This window comes from Physeter macrocephalus, chromosome 10, assembly GCF_002837175.3.
Source record: "Physeter macrocephalus isolate SW-GA chromosome 10, ASM283717v5, whole genome shotgun sequence".
Lineage (NCBI taxonomy): Eukaryota > Metazoa > Chordata > Mammalia > Artiodactyla > Physeteridae > Physeter > Physeter macrocephalus.
This window is the reverse complement of record NC_041223.1, coordinates 33,867,883-33,889,604: the sequence shown is the minus strand read 5'-3', so window position 1 is coordinate 33,889,604 and position 21,722 is coordinate 33,867,883. Positions and strand designations below refer to the sequence as shown.

At 35.0% G+C, this 21,722-nt stretch overlaps 1 protein-coding gene across 1 annotated transcript in view; it reads left to right on the top strand.

The window, feature by feature from the left end:
• LAMA2 (laminin subunit alpha 2) overlaps positions 1 to 21,722 on the top strand; it is a 621,727-nt gene that overhangs the window by 366,357 nt on the left and 233,648 nt on the right. Inside the window, exons 13-16 of the mRNA XM_024122539.3 lie at positions 856 to 957; positions 2,353 to 2,564; positions 11,198 to 11,309; positions 16,903 to 17,016. Of these exons, the coding sequence (XP_023978307.1) occupies positions 856 to 957; positions 2,353 to 2,564; positions 11,198 to 11,309; positions 16,903 to 17,016 (540 nt within the window). The remainder of the gene's footprint in view (positions 1 to 855; positions 958 to 2,352; positions 2,565 to 11,197; positions 11,310 to 16,902; positions 17,017 to 21,722) is intronic.

The following is a 21,722-nucleotide window of genomic DNA, read 5'->3' as shown; positions in this document are numbered from 1 at the left end:
TCGTCAGCTTTGTTTTATGAGTCTATTTACAATGCTGGGGTGGAATTTTTTAAAAAGCACTGCAGCATTTGCATCGAGTCTGTCACTCAAGCTCCAGTGTTGATTCCTATCCTGTAAATGATCTTGCTTTCCTATTTTTTATCCTTTCTGCAAGGTTACTGTCAATGTCAGAGGATGTAAACCTCAAGCATACACTGTATGGGGCTCGGCATGCATGTTGGATGGAAAGAAGTTTGTTTAACGAAAAGGGATAACAGCATTCATTCAAACTAAGCATATGTGATTGCAAAGGGGAAAGTGTATCTTCTTTGGGAGTTTTGATTGAATTTTATCATGATATAAAATTTGCTGCTACACTTCTTTTTCTTTGACCAACAACATTTCCCAGCTTAGCTTATAGTCTAGGTAAAGTGCCTATGAAATGGAGTGATGTCTTTGCTGAAAGCATTCAGACCCACAGAAAGTGAATGACCCTCAGGGATGGGTAGAAATCTCCCAATTTTAACAAAGATCCTTCTCTGTTTGGGAATTTTAAAGCTCAAGCTACACACTAGGAGAATGACAGGAGGGGCTGTGTTTGGTTCCCTGCAACTTAACCTATTTCAGCAAGCCTGCAATACCAGGGAAAATAATACATGAATTTATATTTGTGTCAGGCTTGCTGTTGATGGGTAAGGTTCGTATAAAGGTTACTCCTAAAGAAATGTCTATCATTCTCACTCTGCACGCTCATGATTTCTGCTCCTTCCAAATCCTGCCCTCTAGAACAATGTAATAATTTTAAAACAATAAGTAAAACATGATTTAATGACCCATCTGCAGTCCTGTAATGATTACGCATCTCCTCTCTTGTAGCTCACAGCAGTTGGAGGACAATTGACATTTACTATATCATACGACCTCAAAGAAGAGGAGGAAGATACAGAACACATACTCCAGCTTATGATTATCTTAGAGGTAGAGTATGGAAAGTGTCATTTGTATTTAACTGCTTTACACTCTTATGTTATTTGAGGTTATTCCTTACTTGGCTAGTTTAACATTAATTTACATACTACTAGAGAAAAATATCATATTTTGGGAATTTTTTCATGCCAGTCTTATGTTTCACTCTGAGACATAGCTAAAAGACTGAGCACAGGCATTGGGTTCCAATGGTAAATGGGAGTTTTAGAGCAGATTTGGAATTTAAATTTAAAACTTAATGACCATTTTCCCAAGAATATAAGGATACTGAAATTACTTAGGCAAATGGCAGATTTACATAGTTGTACTTTTTCCATGTCTCCTTGCTTCCAAGTAGATTTTATTGTTTATTTCTTTGTTTATATTAGGTAGAAGTAAATGGAAAAGGAACCATTTATTTAGGTGCAGTTAAATCGAATTCAAAACTCCTAATTTAGGTAAGAAAAATATAGGAGAAACTGCTTTCGGGATTTGGAGGGCCCTAGGCAGTTCCCAAATGCTAGAAGGCTAAAGTTATCACAAAGGCTGTCTTCCATCCTTTCTCATACTCTTCCTTTCACATAATACATGCTCTCCTCCCCTCAAGTCACACAAAAGCACACATTTCATGCATATTTATGAGTCCAAATGGATCTGTGTTGATTTAGCATGAGGCTCTGTTGTTTTTTGTCTTGAAACTTTCATGCATGAGAATCAATAAAAAAAATTCTTTCCCCAAAATGAATGTTCCCAGTATTAGATGAAGTGATCTGGGTGATATATATCATTACATATGTATGTGTATGAAACTAGAAGTATGTCATGGAATTCCTTTGAGATAAAAGGGATTCTCTAAATGTAAAATGTTGAGAAGTTACATATTATTAATACGAATGAACTAAGATAAAATGTTAACCCAAATGGTAATGATGCCATTATCCTATTGTGAACATTAAACTGCAGGTTTTTTCCTTGTTTGTTTGGGTTTTTTCCGCAGATAGAAGAGTCCTTTAAAACAGTTGCTTCATACACTGTTCTAAGTTTTCTTCCCTGTTTTCCTATACAACCCACATTCACCATAACATAGCATATTTGAAATATGCAATTTTAGTACACTTCTGTCAAACTGAGACATTTGTAATCACATATATCTATGAGTTGTCAGGTATTTATTATTTTAGTTAATGCGGGAAGCAAAGTCATGCATAACCAGGAAGCTTATACTTTGTGATACATCTGGTTAAGACTAATATTTAAATTGTTTTCTCTGCCTTTTATACATACTAGAAATATGCTGACTGACAGGGGAAGCTAACCTGAAATTAAAAACCTACTGAGGATAATCCACAGAGAAGAGAATCCCTTTTTTCACAGTTTTACCCTTTTATACTTTCTTTTTCTCTTTAGGGAAGTGACTTGAGAATCAGCACAGCCCAAGATGAGGTGTATCTGCAACCATCTGAAGAACATATTAATGTGTTGTCACTTAAAGAAGATTTATTTACCATACATGGCACAAATTTCCAAGTCAGTAGGAAAGAGTTTATGACCGTGCTTGCGAATTTAAAGAGAGTCCTTATACAAATCACATACAGCCTTGGGATGGATGCCATCTTCAGGTAAACTCAAGAACTGCATCTCCCAGTGTTCACAGGTTTACCTTGGGGCAAATACGCATGTGCTGAGTGATTGAAGATCCCTAAGGTTTGCTGTCTTCAAATAGTGGATAAGAACGGAGCACTGGTTTTCTGAAAAGTGTTTCTATTAAGCTTTAAAATTTTACACACCCAAGATGAATTTGTCTTAGTACTTTTTTAGTATTGATGATTCTTTCTGAATTCTGCCAGGGCATGCAATAAGAATGATTCCCATACCAAGAAATGCTATACTGGAAAAGAGTCTCCTTTATGATGACTCAGATAGTGGAAAACTAAAGTGATACAATTCCAGGGTACCCGTATTCAGAAAGTGGTTTGTGAAATATTTTCTTCCATTAATTAATTAGTCGTCTCTGACTTAATAGTATATAGTTTATGATGAGAAATATAAGCACCTTCATTTAAGTAACTACAAGTTTTTAAAAAAAAATACTGTAATGGCTGCATGATATAAAGGAAAGTATGAGCTTTGGAGGTAACCTGACTAGGAATTAAATTATCTCTATTGCTTATTATATGTGTGACCTTTGGCAAGTGGCTGGTCCTTGTGGAAACTTGATTTCTTCAAATGTGAAGTGGAGAAAATAGTGCCTACCTTTCAGGGTCGTTGTGAAAATTATATGTGATAATTATGTAAAGTGCTCTTTACCTAGAACACTTTCAAAGGATTATTCCTTTCTGTTCTCCATTTTTTTTCCTTAAAGAGAGAGCTCCCTGACTTGAACCAAACATCCATAAGGGGCTGACTGTAGGCTGCTGTGCTTTCCATTTTTAAAACAATGATGTATTTTTCTGAAAAAATTTTAACTTTGTGTCTGAATGAGCTCTTTTCCTTTCTCCTTTTCTACTCTGATAGTAAATAACACAAGCTCTCGTGGCAATTTTGTCCTAAATCAGGTTAAGTTAGATGACCAAATGTGACCCCAAACCGACAACTTGGCATACCCATAATCAAAGCAGTGTCTCCAATACTGATTTATCTGCAAAAGGGTTTTTTTCTATTACTGATGCTCCCCTACCTCCTTCATATGCTTTCATGGCCTAGTTTGTCTTTCATTTGTAGTATTTTAACTAAGTGTAACCATCATTACCATCTCCCAAAGGAGAGTATCGCAGATTCATAAACAGAACCACTGCCAAACAATGTACCTCTTGTGCATAGTCAATTCTGCTAGAAGCTGGGTTAAAATGCCATGATGATGAGAAGCAGCACTTAGGAATTAATTATGTTTTTTCACATTTAGTAAATAGAGATTGCCACGATGTTTAACGAGTACAATGAGATGAGTCCTCTGGATTTCAAAATAAATGACAAGCAAATTGACAAAAAGTGGCTGGGGGACTTATTTATTTTTGCCAGCATTGTTTCTCAGACTAGTTAATCCAAAGACATGAATCCCCCTGATTCATGTCAGATAATTTTAGTGTCTACCCATCTTAAAATCACTAGTTTCATTTGAGCCTGCTGAGGTTTTCCCATACACGAACAATGTGTTCACAGAGTGTGGCTATGGGATCTGACACAGGAACTAATCCAAGTAGGTGATGCTTTCTGCAGCCTACATTTTGTAAGGCACTGTGGTTCAAGAAGTGAAAGCCATATCATATTTGAAACTCCTACCCACTTCAGGTGAGCCGAAAGTCAGCATGAATCCCGAGTCAGTACGCTTGTTATATTTTATTTATCTCTGATCTACTAGTAGATTGAGTCATATTTGTAAAGCATCATTTGAATTGATTTCAACTTGTCTTGCACAGTAGGCTTCCAACTTGGTATACAGCTTGTGTGCAAGCACAAGTAAATTGAAGCTATCTCAACAGAAATTCATGTTTAGAATTACTTAAGGAAGATTTATTTCCAGGGTAGTTCTCTCAGCAAATGGGCTTATGTTCCTCCCGTTATGGAGGAACTGGAATTGAATAGTGGAGGGAGAAGTGGGCTGCAGGTCAGGATTTTGACTTCTGTTTTCAACTTAGCTATTTAATAGTTGTAAACATTAAGTGTCATTTTGACCTCTTTGGATTCAGTCACCTCATCTGTAAAATAAGGATGAGGACAATTGCTTGCCAACATCAGAAAGTCACTATGAGAATGGAATTAGGGGACTGCAAAAGCATTTTGCTAATGGCAAATCAGCACAAAAGTCCAAAGCATTTCTATCTGACCTGCATCATTCCAGGGAATACCATTTTTTCCAAGTACCGTTAAGACTTGGAGACATCTAGAATAAAGCATGGACTGATGTTTCTAAAATTGAGACCATTTTTGCTGTCATTCTTTTCAACAATGCTGAGAGGCCCATACGATAAAATTAATTGATTTCCTTCTCATTGTCCTCATTGATAAGTCGAAGATAAAAATGGAAAATTTTTCATTCTTCCTTTAAGAATGTAAGAGAAATCAGCTTAACCTAACTGTGTATCTTTCTCCTTTAAATTCACCAAACCTTATTTTTAGTAGCAGCCTTGATATTTAACTTGATATTTTTTCTTATACCCTATAGTAGACATTAGTACAGTTCATCAAATTTTTAATCTCCTCCTTTTGGAATATTGCATTTCCTTTGAGGGTAGATGTAGTCATAGGACTTGGTTTGGCCAATGAAATGTGAGCTGAAATGATGTATTATTCCTCTCCTCCTCCCCGCAAGCCCTGGAAAAGCATTGAATTGCCAGTTTGAGACTCTGTGGAGATTACTTAACTACCAGAAGATCAAAACAGCCTGAAATATTGACAGCACACATAGGTCAGCTACCCGGAATAGTTACCCAGACCTGTAGAGGATTTCACATGAGTAAACTTTTGTTTTCTGTTAAGCCGCTGAGATTTGGAGTTGTCTGTTACCACAGCATAACTGAGCCCATCATGACTTTATTGTGATACAAGCCATGTGTCTTTATTGCTTGAAAAGAAATACGAAATTTCTCCAAGGCAAGATGTTTTCACATGACTTTTAATAGTAAATTTTTTGGTATGGGTATCAAAAATATTACACAGAATTTATGTAATAAATAATCTAGAAAAATCCTTATAAACAAAGGAGTGTTTTGAGGCTTGTAGAAATAGTGTTGATAGTATACTTCTACCTTTTGAAATTAATGATACAGGTAATCGCATTTTGAAGAAATTATTATGACAAGGGCTCTCAGGCTCTTAAAAAGATTTACGTAACTTGCTCTTGGGAAGAGGTTCAGCCAGGGTTTATGCCCACATGTGTCTTCTCCCCATTATCTTTGACTACCTCCCAAATCTATTCTGTAACATTGGATTCATTCAGTCTGCCAGCATTTACTGAGTGCCTTCCCTGTGTATTTGAGTCGCAGCTCTCTCTTCTGTAAAATGGTAAAAAGAATACCTAACTTTCAAGATTGAATGCTAAGGTGAGAAAATGATGTATCCAAAACATCTGACCTGCTATCTAGTATATGTCGGGAGGCAATGTCGAGTAACAGGCTAACCATTGGGTTTGGGTTTGAGTCTGTGCTGCACCATTTGCTAATGGTATTATAGTGACAAGGCACTTTACTTCTCTGAGCTTCAGGTTCTGCCTTTGTAAATGTGGACAAAAACATGATTACCACATTAGTTTCATTGATATTTAAAGGAGCTATGTCTCAAGTTCCTATGATAGTACACAGAAGACACTCAGTACACAGTAATTATTATGTGATAGTTCTAGGCTAAGGAAAGAGGATACAAAGATGGATAATGGATCATTGAATTCAAAGAAGGCATAGTCAAGTATGAAAGGCAGACATGTAGTAACGTTTATGGTAGTATAATAAAGAGTGCAATGGAAGTGTGCATAGAGCATCCTGGTGGAACTAGGGAGGAAGAGGTGAATTCTTATATTAGCATTTAATATATTTTTGATGAATGGCTGCAACAATAGCAGATTCTGTCAGTTATTTTCCTTACTTGGTATGGGATGGAAAATGTTTGGAGAAAATGTCTAGCTCGTTCCCAGATGGCCCACTCAGATATTGAATGAACCAGTGAATGATTCTGTTGCCTTTTTAGGACTGAAGTAAAAATGATCAGCTTTCGCTAATTGAGTGGTACTTTGTGGAACTTCCACAGGACAGAGGCTAAAGGAAGTTCTAAGTCATCATCTTATGTTTTGTCAAAAATGAAATAGGGCTTCCCTGGTGGCGCAGTGGTTGCGCGTCCGCCTGCCGATGCAGGGGAACCGGGTTCGCGCCCCGGTCCGGGAAGATCCCACATGCCGCGGAGCGGCTGGACCCGTGAGCCATGGCCGCTGAGCCTGCGCGTCCGGAGCCTGTGCTCCGCAACGGGAGAGGCCACAACAGAGGAAGGCCCGCATACCACAAAAAAAAAAAAAAAAAAAAAAAAAATGAAATAGAACAAAGCACCTGAACAGCAATAGAATCTTTATCTATGGTGACCAACCTGAAGTAACATTTGTTTAAGTAGAATTAAATAGATATCTTCTATACAAAAAAGGTGAATTTAAAATAATTATTTAAAAGAGTTTTAAGATCAAATGTCCTGTTGTTTAAAGAATAGTTTGGGTTTTTTTCTTTTTTGTGTGTGAAGCATGACATAGCTAACTCTGGTGGAAAATATAGGAAAACAAAAATATTAAGAACAATCTTTAAGACAGTTCCAGGACAGTGTTTCTTCTATGATTCCAATATTTTCAATACTAGCTTATATAATTATGTCTTTTCTCTTCATCCATCATCTTATCTGTTTTTCCCACTCATAATAATAAAGAGAAATAGCCAGCTAAAACATTTGATTTAGTTGACAAATCTTTGACAGTTCATGCATCTCCAAACTTTAGTACTTTTTTACTATCAGCATTATGTATTTAAATGAATGCAGCCTGTATCAAGAAAATAAAATGACCATATTGAAGGGAGAAAAAGAATAAACTGCAGCCTTCTTCATGAGTATCACTAAAAACTGTTAAACACATTAAAATCCCATTTAACAAATAGCAGAACCTAATGAACATTGGGACTTTTCAGTGAATACTAATGTGGAATATTGCTGGGAAAGATGTTTGAGTGTTGAAATTTCTCATAGCTCAAAATGGTTACATAGATTAAGGAGAGGAACATCTGTTGTTTCAAAAGACAAATGAAGGTTGGCAGTTCAATGAAAATATTTTTGTTTTTGTTTTGTTCTATTTTAAATTGTTTCTTAAAGCAGTCAATTACTCATTTTTCTATTTTAAAACATTCCAGTAATCTTTCTTTATGTTTTGCTCATTAATTTTATATTGAAAATCCTGGGATTATATCTATATACAATTGACCAGGCTGCTGTTTAGTAAGTTGTGATAGTCTTTTGTATGATAATCAACTAGTATAGTAATCATGAAATCATCTAATTCTGAAATTAAAGTGATCAGAAATACAAGTTTGTCATGTGACAGTCCATTAATTGCAGGCAATTAGATGTCACAATAAATTCAGATGAGTTCTGGTCTCTGGCCTCAAGTCCTAATGCTAGCAGTTTTCAGTTCATTTTCTTTGTTAGATAAAACCAGTAAGTTTTCTTCTACTTACCTGATTTTATTCATCTGAAATGTGGATCCTGGCTTCAGTGTATCATTTGTTCTGGAGTATGTTACACATTGTTTGTAATATAACTACATTCCATTCACCTATCCATTTATTCATTTATGTATGTATTTGGTCTTGTATCATCCATTTATCCATCTATCTATTCATCTACCCACTATCTGTCTATACTTCTGTCCATCCAGCGATTCATCGATCCAACAAAAATGTGTTGAGCATGTATTGATGTGATCAGGCTAGCTAGAGAGATGACACAACGGGGTCTCTGTTCTTAAGGAGTACTCATAAACTCATGTTAGCATAAACAAGTAGTATCCTTATTTTAGCAACTCTTCCAAACCTTATGTTGTGTTAAAAATTGCCAGATCTAGGAATTTCACTCCTAGTTATATACCCCAAAGAATTAAAAACAGGCACTCAAAAATAGTTGTATACAAATGTTTATAGCAATATATTTACAATAGCCTAAAAGTAGAAATAGCCAACCACCCATGAACAGATGAATGAAATAAGAAAATGTGGTATATTCATGCACTAGAATATTACTCATCCATAAAAATGAATGAAATACTGATATGTGTTATAACATGGATGAACCTTGAAAACATTATGCTAACAGAGAGAAGCCAGACACAGAAGGTCATGTATTATATATGTCCATTTGTATGAAATATCCAGAATAGGTAAATCCATGGAAACAGAAACAGATTCTCAGTTGCCAGAGGTTGGGGGAACAGTGGACTAGAGTGTGACTGCTTGATAGATACAGGGTTTTATTGTGGAGGGGCGAGGGGGCTAATGAAAATGTTTGGAACTAGATAGAGATAGTGGTTGTACAACACTGTGAATGTATTAAATGACACCTTAAAGTGGTTAGTTTATGTTATGTGAATTTCACCTCAATTAAAAAAATATTGCCAGTGACACTTCATATACAAGTTTATTTGGTGGAAAAAATTACCGTTTGAAAATTTTTTTCAATCTTTGTATAACCAGAACACTGTAAAACAGTGATTTTTAATGCTTGTAGGATTAAGAAAATCGGGATAAAAACAATAAAGATTTTAGAAGCTTGTTGCTGAAAAGCTTACGACTTGGTTAAAGGTTGTCACTTCTGAAGATACATTTAATGAGCTGATTAACTTTGTTCTCTGGCTTGATTACAACATAGATTCTCAAACTGGCAAGCTCTTTGGTAATTGTGAATCGCCAAACAATGAAAATCTACCACCACTCTTAAGAAAGCAACTAAAAATGCATACCCTAGCAAGCATCAGTTACATCTTTTTTATGGTTAAATAATGGCATATTATGTGTTATGGAGATCTATCAATCATTTTAAAAAACAATAATTATCATTATGAGTCAATAGCAGTCGTTTAATTTTGTGCTCTTAGAGTTTATTTAAAATTTATTTTAATACATTAAAATGACAAAAATCTAGTTTTGGGAATGGAAATAGTATTTCTTGTACTACTCATGTAGTCATTTTGATCCTGTTGCAGCAGTCAATATATGTTAATAAAATGCCTAGCATTTTATAACCACGTATATGAGTTATGTACTCTATCAAGAACTTTACATTCATTATTTCATTTAATCCTTTAATCAAACTCATCATGTATGGACTCTTGTTTTATCTCCATTACATAGATGATGATATTGAGGCCGAGGGATGTTAAGTAATTTTCCCTAGGCTACGGGACTGGTAGATGTCAGAGACAGGATATGAATCTTGATCTGTCTGACTTCTGAGTTTGTGTTCTTAACAATGAAGATTTTACATTTTGTTTTTTTAATGGGTAAAAGCCAATAAGACACTAATGACATTTATTTAAATTGTGAATGTATATTGGTTGCATATTTGGAAAGAAATACATACACACACTATACATATATACCACTTATGTAACAGCATTTTTCAATTTGGCCAAACTAGCTTTTCCTAGGAATAGTGAATGATACCAAATCTCTGTGCTAAAATCAACAGATTGTACAGAAGTACCAATAAAATGAAGCCTGTAAGTACAGAAAACAGTGAATTTAATTTAGGCCCAAAACAATTTAGGAAAATAGTCCTAACTAATTCAACTGAGCATTTGAAAAAGTTTCACTTTTACCTACCAACATGAAGATCTATCTCTGAGAAAAAGCAACCAAAATAATTTCCATCTTTCTTTTCTTTCATTTTCTTTTTTTTGCTTCCATTTTTCTTTAAATTTAAAAGGTTGGACTGAATATTAATATTATGTCCTTCTGCTTTTCTAGTTTAAATATTAAAAATAAGTCAGTCATATGAATGTTTTTTTCTGTTTTAAAAATTCCTTCAACTATTTTTTTTTTTTTTTTTTTTTTGGCTGCGTTGGGTCTTCGTTGCTGTGCGTGGGCGTTCTCTAGTTGTGGCGAGTGGGGGCTACTCTTCGTTGCGGTGTGCAGGCTCCTCACTGCGGTGGCTTCTCTTGTTGGGGAGCACAGGCTCTAGGTGCGTGGGCTTCAGTAGTTGCAGCACGCGGGCTCTGTGGTTGCAGCGTGCGCAGGCTCTGGGGTGCATGGATTCAGTAGTTATGGCTCGTGGGCTCTAGAGCACAGGCTCAGTAGTTGTGGCACATGGCCTTAGTTGCTCCGTGGCATGTAGGATCTTCCTGGACCAGGGATCGAACCCATGTCCCCTGCATTGGCAGGTGGATTCTTAACCACTGCACCACCAGGGAACCCCCTTCAACTATGATTTTAAACTCTGTATCTCAAAGAAAAAAGTGGAGGGGGGAATCAAAACACATAACCAAAAACCAAGAAATGAGCAAGAATAGTCATATCTTTTCAACATTTGATTGTGGTACGGGTTGTGAGCACTTTTAACTGGGCTGACTTTGCCTAATACGGTGAATGACCAGAGCATCACGTTATGGATATTCATTTGCCTTCTTTTTCAACATAAAAATTTGCGTATGCTTACATCATTGTTTCTGTACTATTCCTCAAGAGATGTAACACCTAGGAGTTTGTTGCTTATTTACCATTTCTTTTTCCTTCTCCTCCAGGCTGAGTTCTGTTGGCCTTGAATCTGCTGTCCCCTATCCTACTGACAGAAACATTGCAGCAGCTGTGGAAGTTTGTCAGTGTCCATCAGGGTATACTGGCTCCTCCTGTGAAGTAAGTTTGCAAGAATATAACTTCAGTGCATTCTAAGTTCCTTCAGCATTATTTTCCATAAACTGTTCTAAAATAAGCTTAGTTTTTTCATCAAGGATTGCACAAATGATAGCGTATTATTAGTTAAAGAAGAAACTCCAATTTCTGCGAAAAAGTCATGACTTTCAAATGGCGTTACTCATATAATGCCATCTTTAAATCAGGTTTCTTGTAGAGATATTTTGCCTTATGACATAGAGCTAAAAATCTGATTTTTTTAAGTGTTTGTTTTTGATTTAATCTGTTGATAAAATAGGATAAATGATGGTGGAATAATATTTCAATATATTTCTCTTTCATTTCCACCTGAGTACTTATGAGGAATTTAGCACTATTTCTTTTCTTTTTCACCCTTTCCACATTTTTTAATCCTATGTACCACATTCTTTCTCTACTTTATTCCTAAGAATACAACCAAATCACAATCATCTGAAGGACTCAATCTTTAAAATGTCCAGAACATAATATATGGAAGAAATACCTTGATCTAGAAAATTTCCTACAGGTCTTTGATTTGTTTAGCACCTAAAGTTTGAGATATTTATTGCTGTCTCAATATTCTACATTTATAATAAGATTAATGTTCCTTACTTAATATCACAGTGTGTCATTCTAAGGTAATAATTTTTATTTACTTTTATGTATTTTCTTTAGGTAGTTTGAAAATTGATTTTACTTGAAACCTGGTCAAAAAAATATAAACACCATTTCCCTTATAGAGGACATGGCTTGCGGATAAATGGGAACTTAAATTCTTTAAAAATGGTGCCTTTAAGGAATCATCTGACTGTACCAAGATGTTCCACTTCAGCACACTACCCCATTATGCCATTTACAGAAATACCCTAGGCCTTGCTTTGTCGTTTCTCTTGTACTTTAAAATAATGCATGCTGCGAGAGGATACTCAGGGCTTAGAGTCATACTGGTGACAGACGTGTTTTCTTTAACTGGGCTCAGATTCACCTATCCGGAAATAAAACTAAATGTAATTCACTGTCACTTTTCCAAAATTCAAATAGAGAAGAGAAAAATAATCATGGAAATGAATTAGCTCTGTCAACCCAAATTTGATTTTACATGTAAAATAAATACTGTACTCGATGAAAAGTATTTTTTTTATTAAGAGCCAAGCAGTTTTTATTTCAAACCAGAAAGCTCTCTTTGGACCTTTATGTTCTTATTTCAACTGAAATAATAAATACCTTGATTCTATTCTTGGTTTAACACTTATTCCCACATTGGTTACACTCAGTGCTCTTCATCATCTTTTATACAAATTTCAAATGCCCAATGAATCTAAAATTGTCTGAATATTAGAATTATTTAATTGGTTATGCATTTTGTTTCTTCTTTTCTTTCTTCAAAAGTATTTATTAAGAATCTTTGGTAAATTCTGCCCTAGATGCTGAGGGGATTATCAAGAAGATTACATCACAATCCCTGTTCTTAAAGAGCTAACAGTCTGTTTAGGGAGACAGAACAAATACCTATGAAAAATTGGATCACAGCACTATATAATTAAGGCACCAGTAAGTGGTACAGAACTTAAGTGTAATAATCTTTCAAAGAGGTGAGCAATTCCGGTGGAGAGAGACATCACAGAAAGTATCCTAGGGTGGAAAAACCTCAAATTGGATGCTAAATAATGGTAACAATTAGGTCGGAAGAGAGAGAAGCAAGCGAGTGTGGAAGAGTCAGAACAAAGAAGCAGAGCAGGGATAAGAAAACCTTCCTGCGCCTCTCACATGATAATTGATAAATAAAGTTACTTTGGAATCCATAAAAGAATTTAGTTGAATCAGAAGACAGTGAACTCTGGAGTTTCTCTCTGGCTTCTTAGTTTTTTCTACCCTCTCATAATTCCTTCTTTTCTTTCTTGAAACTCCCTATCCTTAAACTCACTTATCTATTCTTATCCTTTCCTAAATTCATTTGCTTTTTTATTGAGTTCCTAACGCCAGGCACTCTAGTTTTGTTATCACTATTATCACTGGATCCTTTAAAAGCTGAGTAAACTCCAAAGACTATTAATGTCTTAATTCTAGCTTACCAAAAACACATTCTGTAACTCCATTATAAAATCATTCTCTTCTATTTTGCTTGGGTCCACAATGTTGATTCAGAATCTTTTTTTTTCTCATTTCCACTTCTTATAAATCCCCCCCACAGTTCATCTTTCAAATATTTTCATACTTTCCTAGTATCATCATAATTCATTTCACTTGACAAGTGGAACAGGTGAGGAAGTGAAAGCAAAGTTGGGTACTAAAAAAAATTGTTTTAATTCAAATCTCAGTTCCCTCTTCTATGTGATGCCACAAAGAAAATTTAGATAACTATGATAAATTCCATGAAGAAAATAAACAGGGTGCCTTGACAGAAGTACTGAGAATGGGTATAGGAAGATTAGATGGGAGGGACTACTTTATGAGAGGTTGTCAAGAAGGTTTTCTGAGGCGGTAGCATCTAAACTGGGTTTAGGGTCAGCTTAGGTAAAGGAGCTGAGGAGGAAGTGAAACAGAGTTTGGAGTCGGCAAGGAGCTGAGTGGGGACAGGTATGGCTGGAGCTTAGCAAGCAAGTAAGAGAGTGGCACAAGGTATGATTGAAGGAGGCTGGCCATTCAGAGCTTTGCATGCATGATAAGAACTTGTGGTTTTACTCTAAATGCAATGGAAGGAAGGCTTTAAGCTGCGTGATGCCATGATCTGAGTTATATTTTTTTGAAAAAGTCATTATAACTACAGTGTGTAGAACATATTGTACATGGCAGGAATGGTAGGAAGGAAAATGGTTAATATGCTACTGTGGTAGAATGCAATGATGATAGTGGTTTGTTAGTATAATGACAGAGGATATAGAAAGACATGTGTTTATTCTAAATATATTTTGGTAGTAGAACCAATAGGACTTACTGATAGACATGCCATGGGAGAGTAGAAAAAACTAAAGATTTTAAGAATGAGTCAGATGATGAGCTTGAGCAATTGGATGTGGTGCCATTTACTGAGCTGAGGAAAACTGGGAGAGGAACAGCTGTGATGCGGAGGATGGAATCAACGATCCATTTTGGAAATATTAGGTTTGAAAGAGCTATGAAGTGTATTGTCAATGTCCAATGTAGGTCCTGAACTCAGAATATCTGTCTGGTCTATAGATATGTATTTAGAAGGAATCATCAACTAGGGGACTAAATAAAATGACCTGGGAGAAACTGTGGAAAGAAAAAGAAAAGTGACTAAGCCCCCAGGAGCTCCTGACAATGAGTAGTAGGTTGAAGCAGAGGAGACAGCAAAGAAATGGGGTGGAAACTTTGGGTCTGTAATATCATGGAAGTTTCGAGAAGAGGACTTTTGAGGGAGATAGGAATCAACTAAACCATATCTTGATGAGAGAGCAATAAAGTGTCGATTGTACAATTGTTCATTGGATTTGGCTCCCTGGAATTTGGTGACATGGACAAGAGCAGTTTTAATCAAGTGGTGATAGCACGAGACTGATTAGGATGGAATGAAGCATAAAAGGGAAGTGAGGAAGAAAAGACATTTTATTTTTTATTGTTTTTTTTCTTTTTTTAAACTTCTATTGGAGTATAGTTGATTTACAATGTTGTGAAAGTTTCAGGTGTACAGCAAAGTGAATCAGTTATACATATATATATATCCATTCTTTTCAGCGCAGTCTTACTGAAAAGAAAGACAGGTAGGTAACTGAAAGTTACAGGATATTAAGGAAGTAATTTTGTCTTTTTTTTTCTGTTAGCTGATTTTTGATGGAGATACTAGATCATATTTTCAAGCTGATAGTAATGATCCAACAGAAAGGAAAGCTATTACTGATGCAGCACAGAGAGGAAATACTGGGAAGACAATAGATAATGGAATACAGATTACAAGTGCAGTGATATTCCTTTGAGAGGGTGAGGAATCCTGCATGCCTGTTCCAGAGGGGAATATGACAAATGGAAATATACACTTATGCTTGTGGACTTGGTAGTGGAAATTTGGCTTCCAATGGCTTTAATTTTCTCTGTGACTAATGAGATGAAATTACTGGCTAAGAGAGGTGTAAAGAGTTGGGAAATTTGAAGAAAGAAGATGGGGTATGAGTAGTACATTTGCAGATATATATATATATATCACTTATTAATGACAATTCCATGAATATTTGTCCTGAAAAGAGTAAATCAGTTCTCTCCTTGTTATCAACACCCTTAATTTCTACCCCCTTCTGGATATGTAGCTTCACAAGTTTTTAGAAATATATGTTACATTACAAAATCTCTTCTATAATAAGTCTAGGGTGACAACATTTTTAATGAGGAGAAATTATTAGAAGAGGTTAGAAAATTGACACCTTTTCTGTACTGCGCAAATTAAGAGGAAAGTTGTTTTGTTTTCCTTTCAGATATGAAGTATCAGCTCATCCTTTTTTTTAATGTGTTTGCTATCGATGTTCACATTTAAGAGTCCTCATATCCTGAGGCAGAAGGAACATTTCCAACAATACACAACACAATTTTATAATCTTTATTACTTCAGTGGTTTCTCTCTTGTTTCCATTTTCAACTGGAAAAAAAAAGGCCTTTTCATGATATATTATGTCGTAGTTAACCATCCAGAAATATGGTAAATAACCCACAAAATGCAATTTTAACTTGATGGAGATCATAACCTCCTAGAAGGCAGTGAAGTCTGTCCCCTTATTTTACATCCCGTCCAATTTATAGTGACCCCCACGGAAGAGAAACTTAAACATGATGTTGAACTGAAAGCCAGCACAGACACACAGATACTGTATGGCCCAAATACCCTTTTTCTAATCAGAATTCTATTTTTGGACGGTAAAGTGTTTCACACTTAAAAAGGAAATGATAGATATAAGTAGAGTTCTAGTAGAATAATGCCATAAAATAAAATATCAAGGGAATAAATATATGGTAAATAAATCATAAACCATTTTGTGTAAATTTGAGAAAGCATAATAGGGTGAAGGAAGTTGAGAATGAGAGGTATAAATTATATATGTGCGTGTGATCAAATGTTAAGAGCGGATGCTACCTTTCTTCCAAATGACTACAAAGTTTTTCTGAAAATGACAGAGTTATGGGCAGTTTGTACGTGGGAAAGGGAGGTCACTCCAGAGAATCTACATTCCTTGGAATGACATTAGGTGCTCTCTTAGGCTAAGGTTCTGAAGAGTCCATTTCTGTCGGCTGCATTTTTTCAGTACTTTTTCTTCCATTTTCTCATCTGTGCTTTTTACTTTGAGACTGTCATGTTTCAGTTCTTTATATCTCTGCTTTATTTTGCTATTTCAGAAGAGACATCAAGCTAATGCTTCTTCTAATCTCATACCTGCCAATAACACTAAGGTTAGTACGAAGGTCCCGTGTCAGGAGGAATAGCTCTGTAGCAATATTTCCATAACGGCAATGCTTTGACAAGCACATTTGCTGAGTTTGCTGCCTAAATATTTTCCTTTATCCAATAAAGACAAAAAGCAAACTTTTAAAAAATCCCTGAGACTAACTTGAAGCCTTATCTTCCTTTCAGTCTTGTTGGCCTAGGCACAGACGAGTTAACGGCACTATTTTTGGTGGCATCTGTGAACCCTGTCAGTGCTTTGGTCACGCGGAATCCTGTGATGATATCACTGGAGAATGCCTGGTAAGTGCTTTCTCCTTTGGAGATGCTGATTGACAGGGCTGAAATCAGCTCAATAGGCCCTGCAATTCAATTACTACCTTTGGGACTTTAAATACTTGAGTCAGGAAGTGATTTGATGGCACTCTTTGTATTGAACTGAGTTGGAAGCTGAGAACGTTCTTTCATATGTGGTCTCCCTGACTAACAAGCATTAGAAAGTGTTTATTCATTTTAGTCTAAGAATTGAATTAAGATCAGCTACATCATAATAAAGCATAACTAATGACTGGGATACCTATCTACCACAAATATATATATATATGGTTTCAATCCCTTCCATAAATCTACCAAAAAAACCCTGTATTTCTGTAGCAGGAAATAATTTATATCCCCATAATATGAAAAGTATAAAATGTAACCTCTGTAATAGGCATAATTCAGTTTTTTTCACTTTGAAAATGAGGGAATACTACATTTTTAAAAAATTTTCAAATGTCAGCATTTAACTAAATACAAAGCATCATATATAGATTAAAAATAATAAATATATGCAATACATATTCACCAGAGCTGCTTACTCCTTTCACAATTAAATCTATACTTTAACCAGAAAAAAAGCTCTGCAAAAGGCAAAGTACTTTCCATCCTGCTAAGAAGCTTTTGGATTAGAGAATTACACTGAATAGACCATTCTGATTAACTCAAGGGCATGTTAGTTTTATATTGTCTGACATGGCATGAAGCTTGAAACAACACTTCTCATTTCATTAGTCTTGCAGAAACACAATTTGAAATGGTGCCAGTTTAGGAAGATATCATACTCTCATTTCCCTGTAGAATTTAAGGCAGACTCTGTTATCTGTATTTCTTAATGTTCTCTCTTTCTCTTGCTCATTCTTCCCTCCACCCTTTTTCTTCTACTTAAAAGCTTCTGGGAAAAATCCAAAGTGAAAATTCAGGGCTTTAGTTTCAATGTGATTTGGCATTTAGGTTTATTGATGCTCTTTCTGTTTTCTCTATAGAAGATTTTGTTTAATTGCATTGCAGTATAAAGCATGATAGCCTTAATTTGTGAATCAGTAGATTTTTCAAATGGCATTGTTATGAATAGAAAGACTAAGTGATTTTCATTTTAATTATACAATAAGTCTTTTAAAATGTACCTTGGAAAAAATACCGAGTTACCTTTATTAAACACTTTACTAACATGCAATAGGAACTATTCAGCCCAAACCAGATATAGATTTGCTTTACTGAAACCTAGAAAGACAAAAATGAATATTTCGTGATACCAGACTTTTAATGTTCCCAATAGTAATATTTCATGTTGCATTCATTAAGTCTAAAATCATGCTGTTAGTTCATTTGGTTATATAATATTTCTAAGAATGAAAGCCCATTGTTTTAGAATAAAATAGTTTCATCCAGCATAATTTTGGGAGAAAGAAGGGAGGGAATCAATGATTATGTGAGGCCTTCTACTAATGAAGCCTAGTTTATTGACTTTGTTTCATGGACAGGGAGATAGGCTACTTCAAATAACACAGTGAATCTTAGGGAAACAACAGAGATCTTGATGATAGAGATAGAATCTGGGGTGTTTTCTGAGTTTTCCACTGTAGCTGGTAAATAGGTGATCATGTAAGATATTTCTGGAGACTTTCAAATGCTCTTTATCTGAAGTGGTATTGATAACTAAATGCTGATGTTCCATTTTGAGAGTATTCATTCTAATGTGATCCACAAAGAGAAAAATATTTAAATGTTGCACATCAAAGGCATTCTTACTGTTCAATTGACCTGCATTTAAGCTTTCTTTTTTTAATTATTTATGCTTCCCCCCACCAGCACTAGACAGAAAATTTACAAAACTTACAGATAAACTGCTTTTTAGTTTGGCTTTGAAATCTAATTAGAAATTAACTGAAATATTTTTTGATATCAGATCAAAATCCAGACCTCTGTTATAGGGTGGACTTATTATATATTAAAAGGTCATTTTGACTCAAAGTACTTTTGAAGTGACCTAGGAAACACTCAAGCCACATGGGAAGATTGCATACTTGTTCCTTGTCATTGTTCTTGTGATAAGCGATGTGAATAGACATTTGGAAAGTACTTTTGTAGCAGGACACCTCTAAAAATAACCAGCCCATCAGAGCGAACCTTTCGTCTTTTTCAGTTTGGGTTTTCCATTGTATCGTTGTCTAATGTTGTTTTATGGTTTCAACTGCAGAAGCACTTGAGTTTTAAGATTAATTTTATTTACATTAACTGAAATATGACATTAGGAAATGTAAGAAACTCCTACATGTTATTTTTCTTTCAAATTAGTAAAGAAAAGCAGGGTCTCTGGGTTGTGCAAGATTTTCAGTTGAGTTTTAGAAATACCATTTTCAACATGGTTAAAACATAATCAGTTTTATAATCTTATTTTTTAAAGCCCCTAAGTCTTTGAAGATATAATTTTGATTGTGTCAATCTGACAATATGCAAAGAATATTGCAAAAAACATACTTTTTTTAGTAAGAGACAACTTTAAACTTGAAAACTGCAAGGAACTAATATGAAGATGAAATCAAAGAGGAAAGCCTTTCAGCAAATTGATCCATGTTTTGCACCTTCCACCCAATGTGCTGTTATTTAGACAAATGTGGATAATAAAGTTAACACCTTTGCTACTTTGATAGAGGGTTGCTAAATAAATTTGAGAATTTTAAATACCTTAAAGAGAAACCTATTTTCAAGTATCACCAGATACTAAAGAATTACCTACTCACTGTCTTGAAACTGTCATGAGATTTCAGAGCTTGAAAACTTCATATATTGTGAGCTTAACTCCCACATTTACAGAATGTAAGCAAGTGGATTACTGGATTTTCATTAACATTGTCTGCAATAAAGAATCTGTCCCTCTACCCAAGGAATTTAACAAGCTATGTTCAGAAGTGTTTATTTATGGGTGTTTTTTTCTTAAATCCATTGACTAAGTGTAATTAAAATTGAGCTTCTTAAAAATATACTAAAAGAAATAATAATTCAAAATTTTCATTGAATCAAACTGGCTATCCCATTGGTCAATCAGATTAATAAATTTTACTTTATGCTTAAAGTGAATTTATATTTTGGCTATTAGCCATTTCCTCTACCTATTTAGTTATTGATGATAAAATTAAAGGTTTTGCACTCCAAGCTCTGATGAATTCTTTTGAAATGAGAAAAAAATAGCATTCTATATGCTTGTAAAATTAAAAATATATTTCAGTCATAATAAATCCATATCGTATGATAGGTAATAGGCATTAGATACATTTTATTGTGTCATTGGAGACTGAAGAAGTTATGTTTACATGATGCCAAAACATCATTAAAACTTATCAATGCTTTATAGACAGTTTCATTTGTTGATTATCTGATTGCTCACCTTTACCAGTCCTGATCAATTTTGTGAACACAAAGTGGGTTTATGAATATACTTTAATTAATATGAAGAAATCAAGATATAAATTATTTTATTTTGATTTTTTTATTTTTGAAAAGAACATGGTTTCAAAAAATACTAATTGACAGAAAAATACCATTTCAATTTTAAAAAACAGTGTGTGTATGCAGAAAATTATAAGACACTGATGAAAGAAATTAAAGATGATACAAATAGATGGAGAGATATACTATGTTCTTGGATTGGAAGAATCAACATTGTGAAAATGACTCTACTACTCAAAGCAATCTACAGATTCAATGCAATCCCTATCAAACTACCACTGGCATTTTTCACAGAAATAGAGCAAAAAATTTCAGTTTGTATGGAAACACAAAAGACCCCAAATAGCCAAAGCAATTCTTGTGTCTCCCTCCCTCCCACCCTCCCTATCCCACCCCTCTCGGTGGTCACAAAGCACAGAGGTGATCTCCCTGTGCTATGCGGCAGCTTCCCACTAGCTATCTAATTTACATTTGGTAGTGTATATATGTCCCTGCCACTCTCTCACTTCGTCACAGCTTACCCTTCCCCCTCCCCATGTCCTCAAGTCCATGCTCTAGTAGGTCTGTGTTTTATTCCCGTCCTACCACTAATCTCTTCATGACATTTTTTTTTCTTAGATTCCATATATATGTGTTAGCATACGGTATTTGTTTTTCTCCTTCTGACTTACTTCACTCTGTATGACAGACTCCAGTTCCATCCACCTCACTACAAATAACTCAATTTCGTTTCTTTTTATGGCTGAGTAATATTCCATTGTATATATGTGCCACATCTTCTTTATCCATTCATCTGTTGATGGACACTTAGGTTGCTTCCATGTCCTGGCTATTGCAAGGTCTTTTTTGACCCACCTCCTAGAGAAATGGTAATAAAAACAAAAATAAACAAATGGGACCTAATGAAACTTAAAAGCTTTTGCACAGCAAAGGAAACCATAAACAAGATGAAAAGACAACCCTCAGAATGGGAGAAAATATTTGCAAATGAAGCAACTGACAAAGGGTTAATCTCCAAAATATACAAGCAACTCATGGAGCTCAATATCAAAAAAACAAACAACCCAATCAAAAACTGGGCAGATGACCTAAATAGACATTTCTCCAAAGAAGATATACAGATTACCAACAAACACATGAAAGAATGCTCAACATCATTAATCATTAGAGAAATGCAAATCAAAAGTACAATGAGATATCATCTCACACCGGTCAGAATGGCCATCATCAAAAAATCTAGA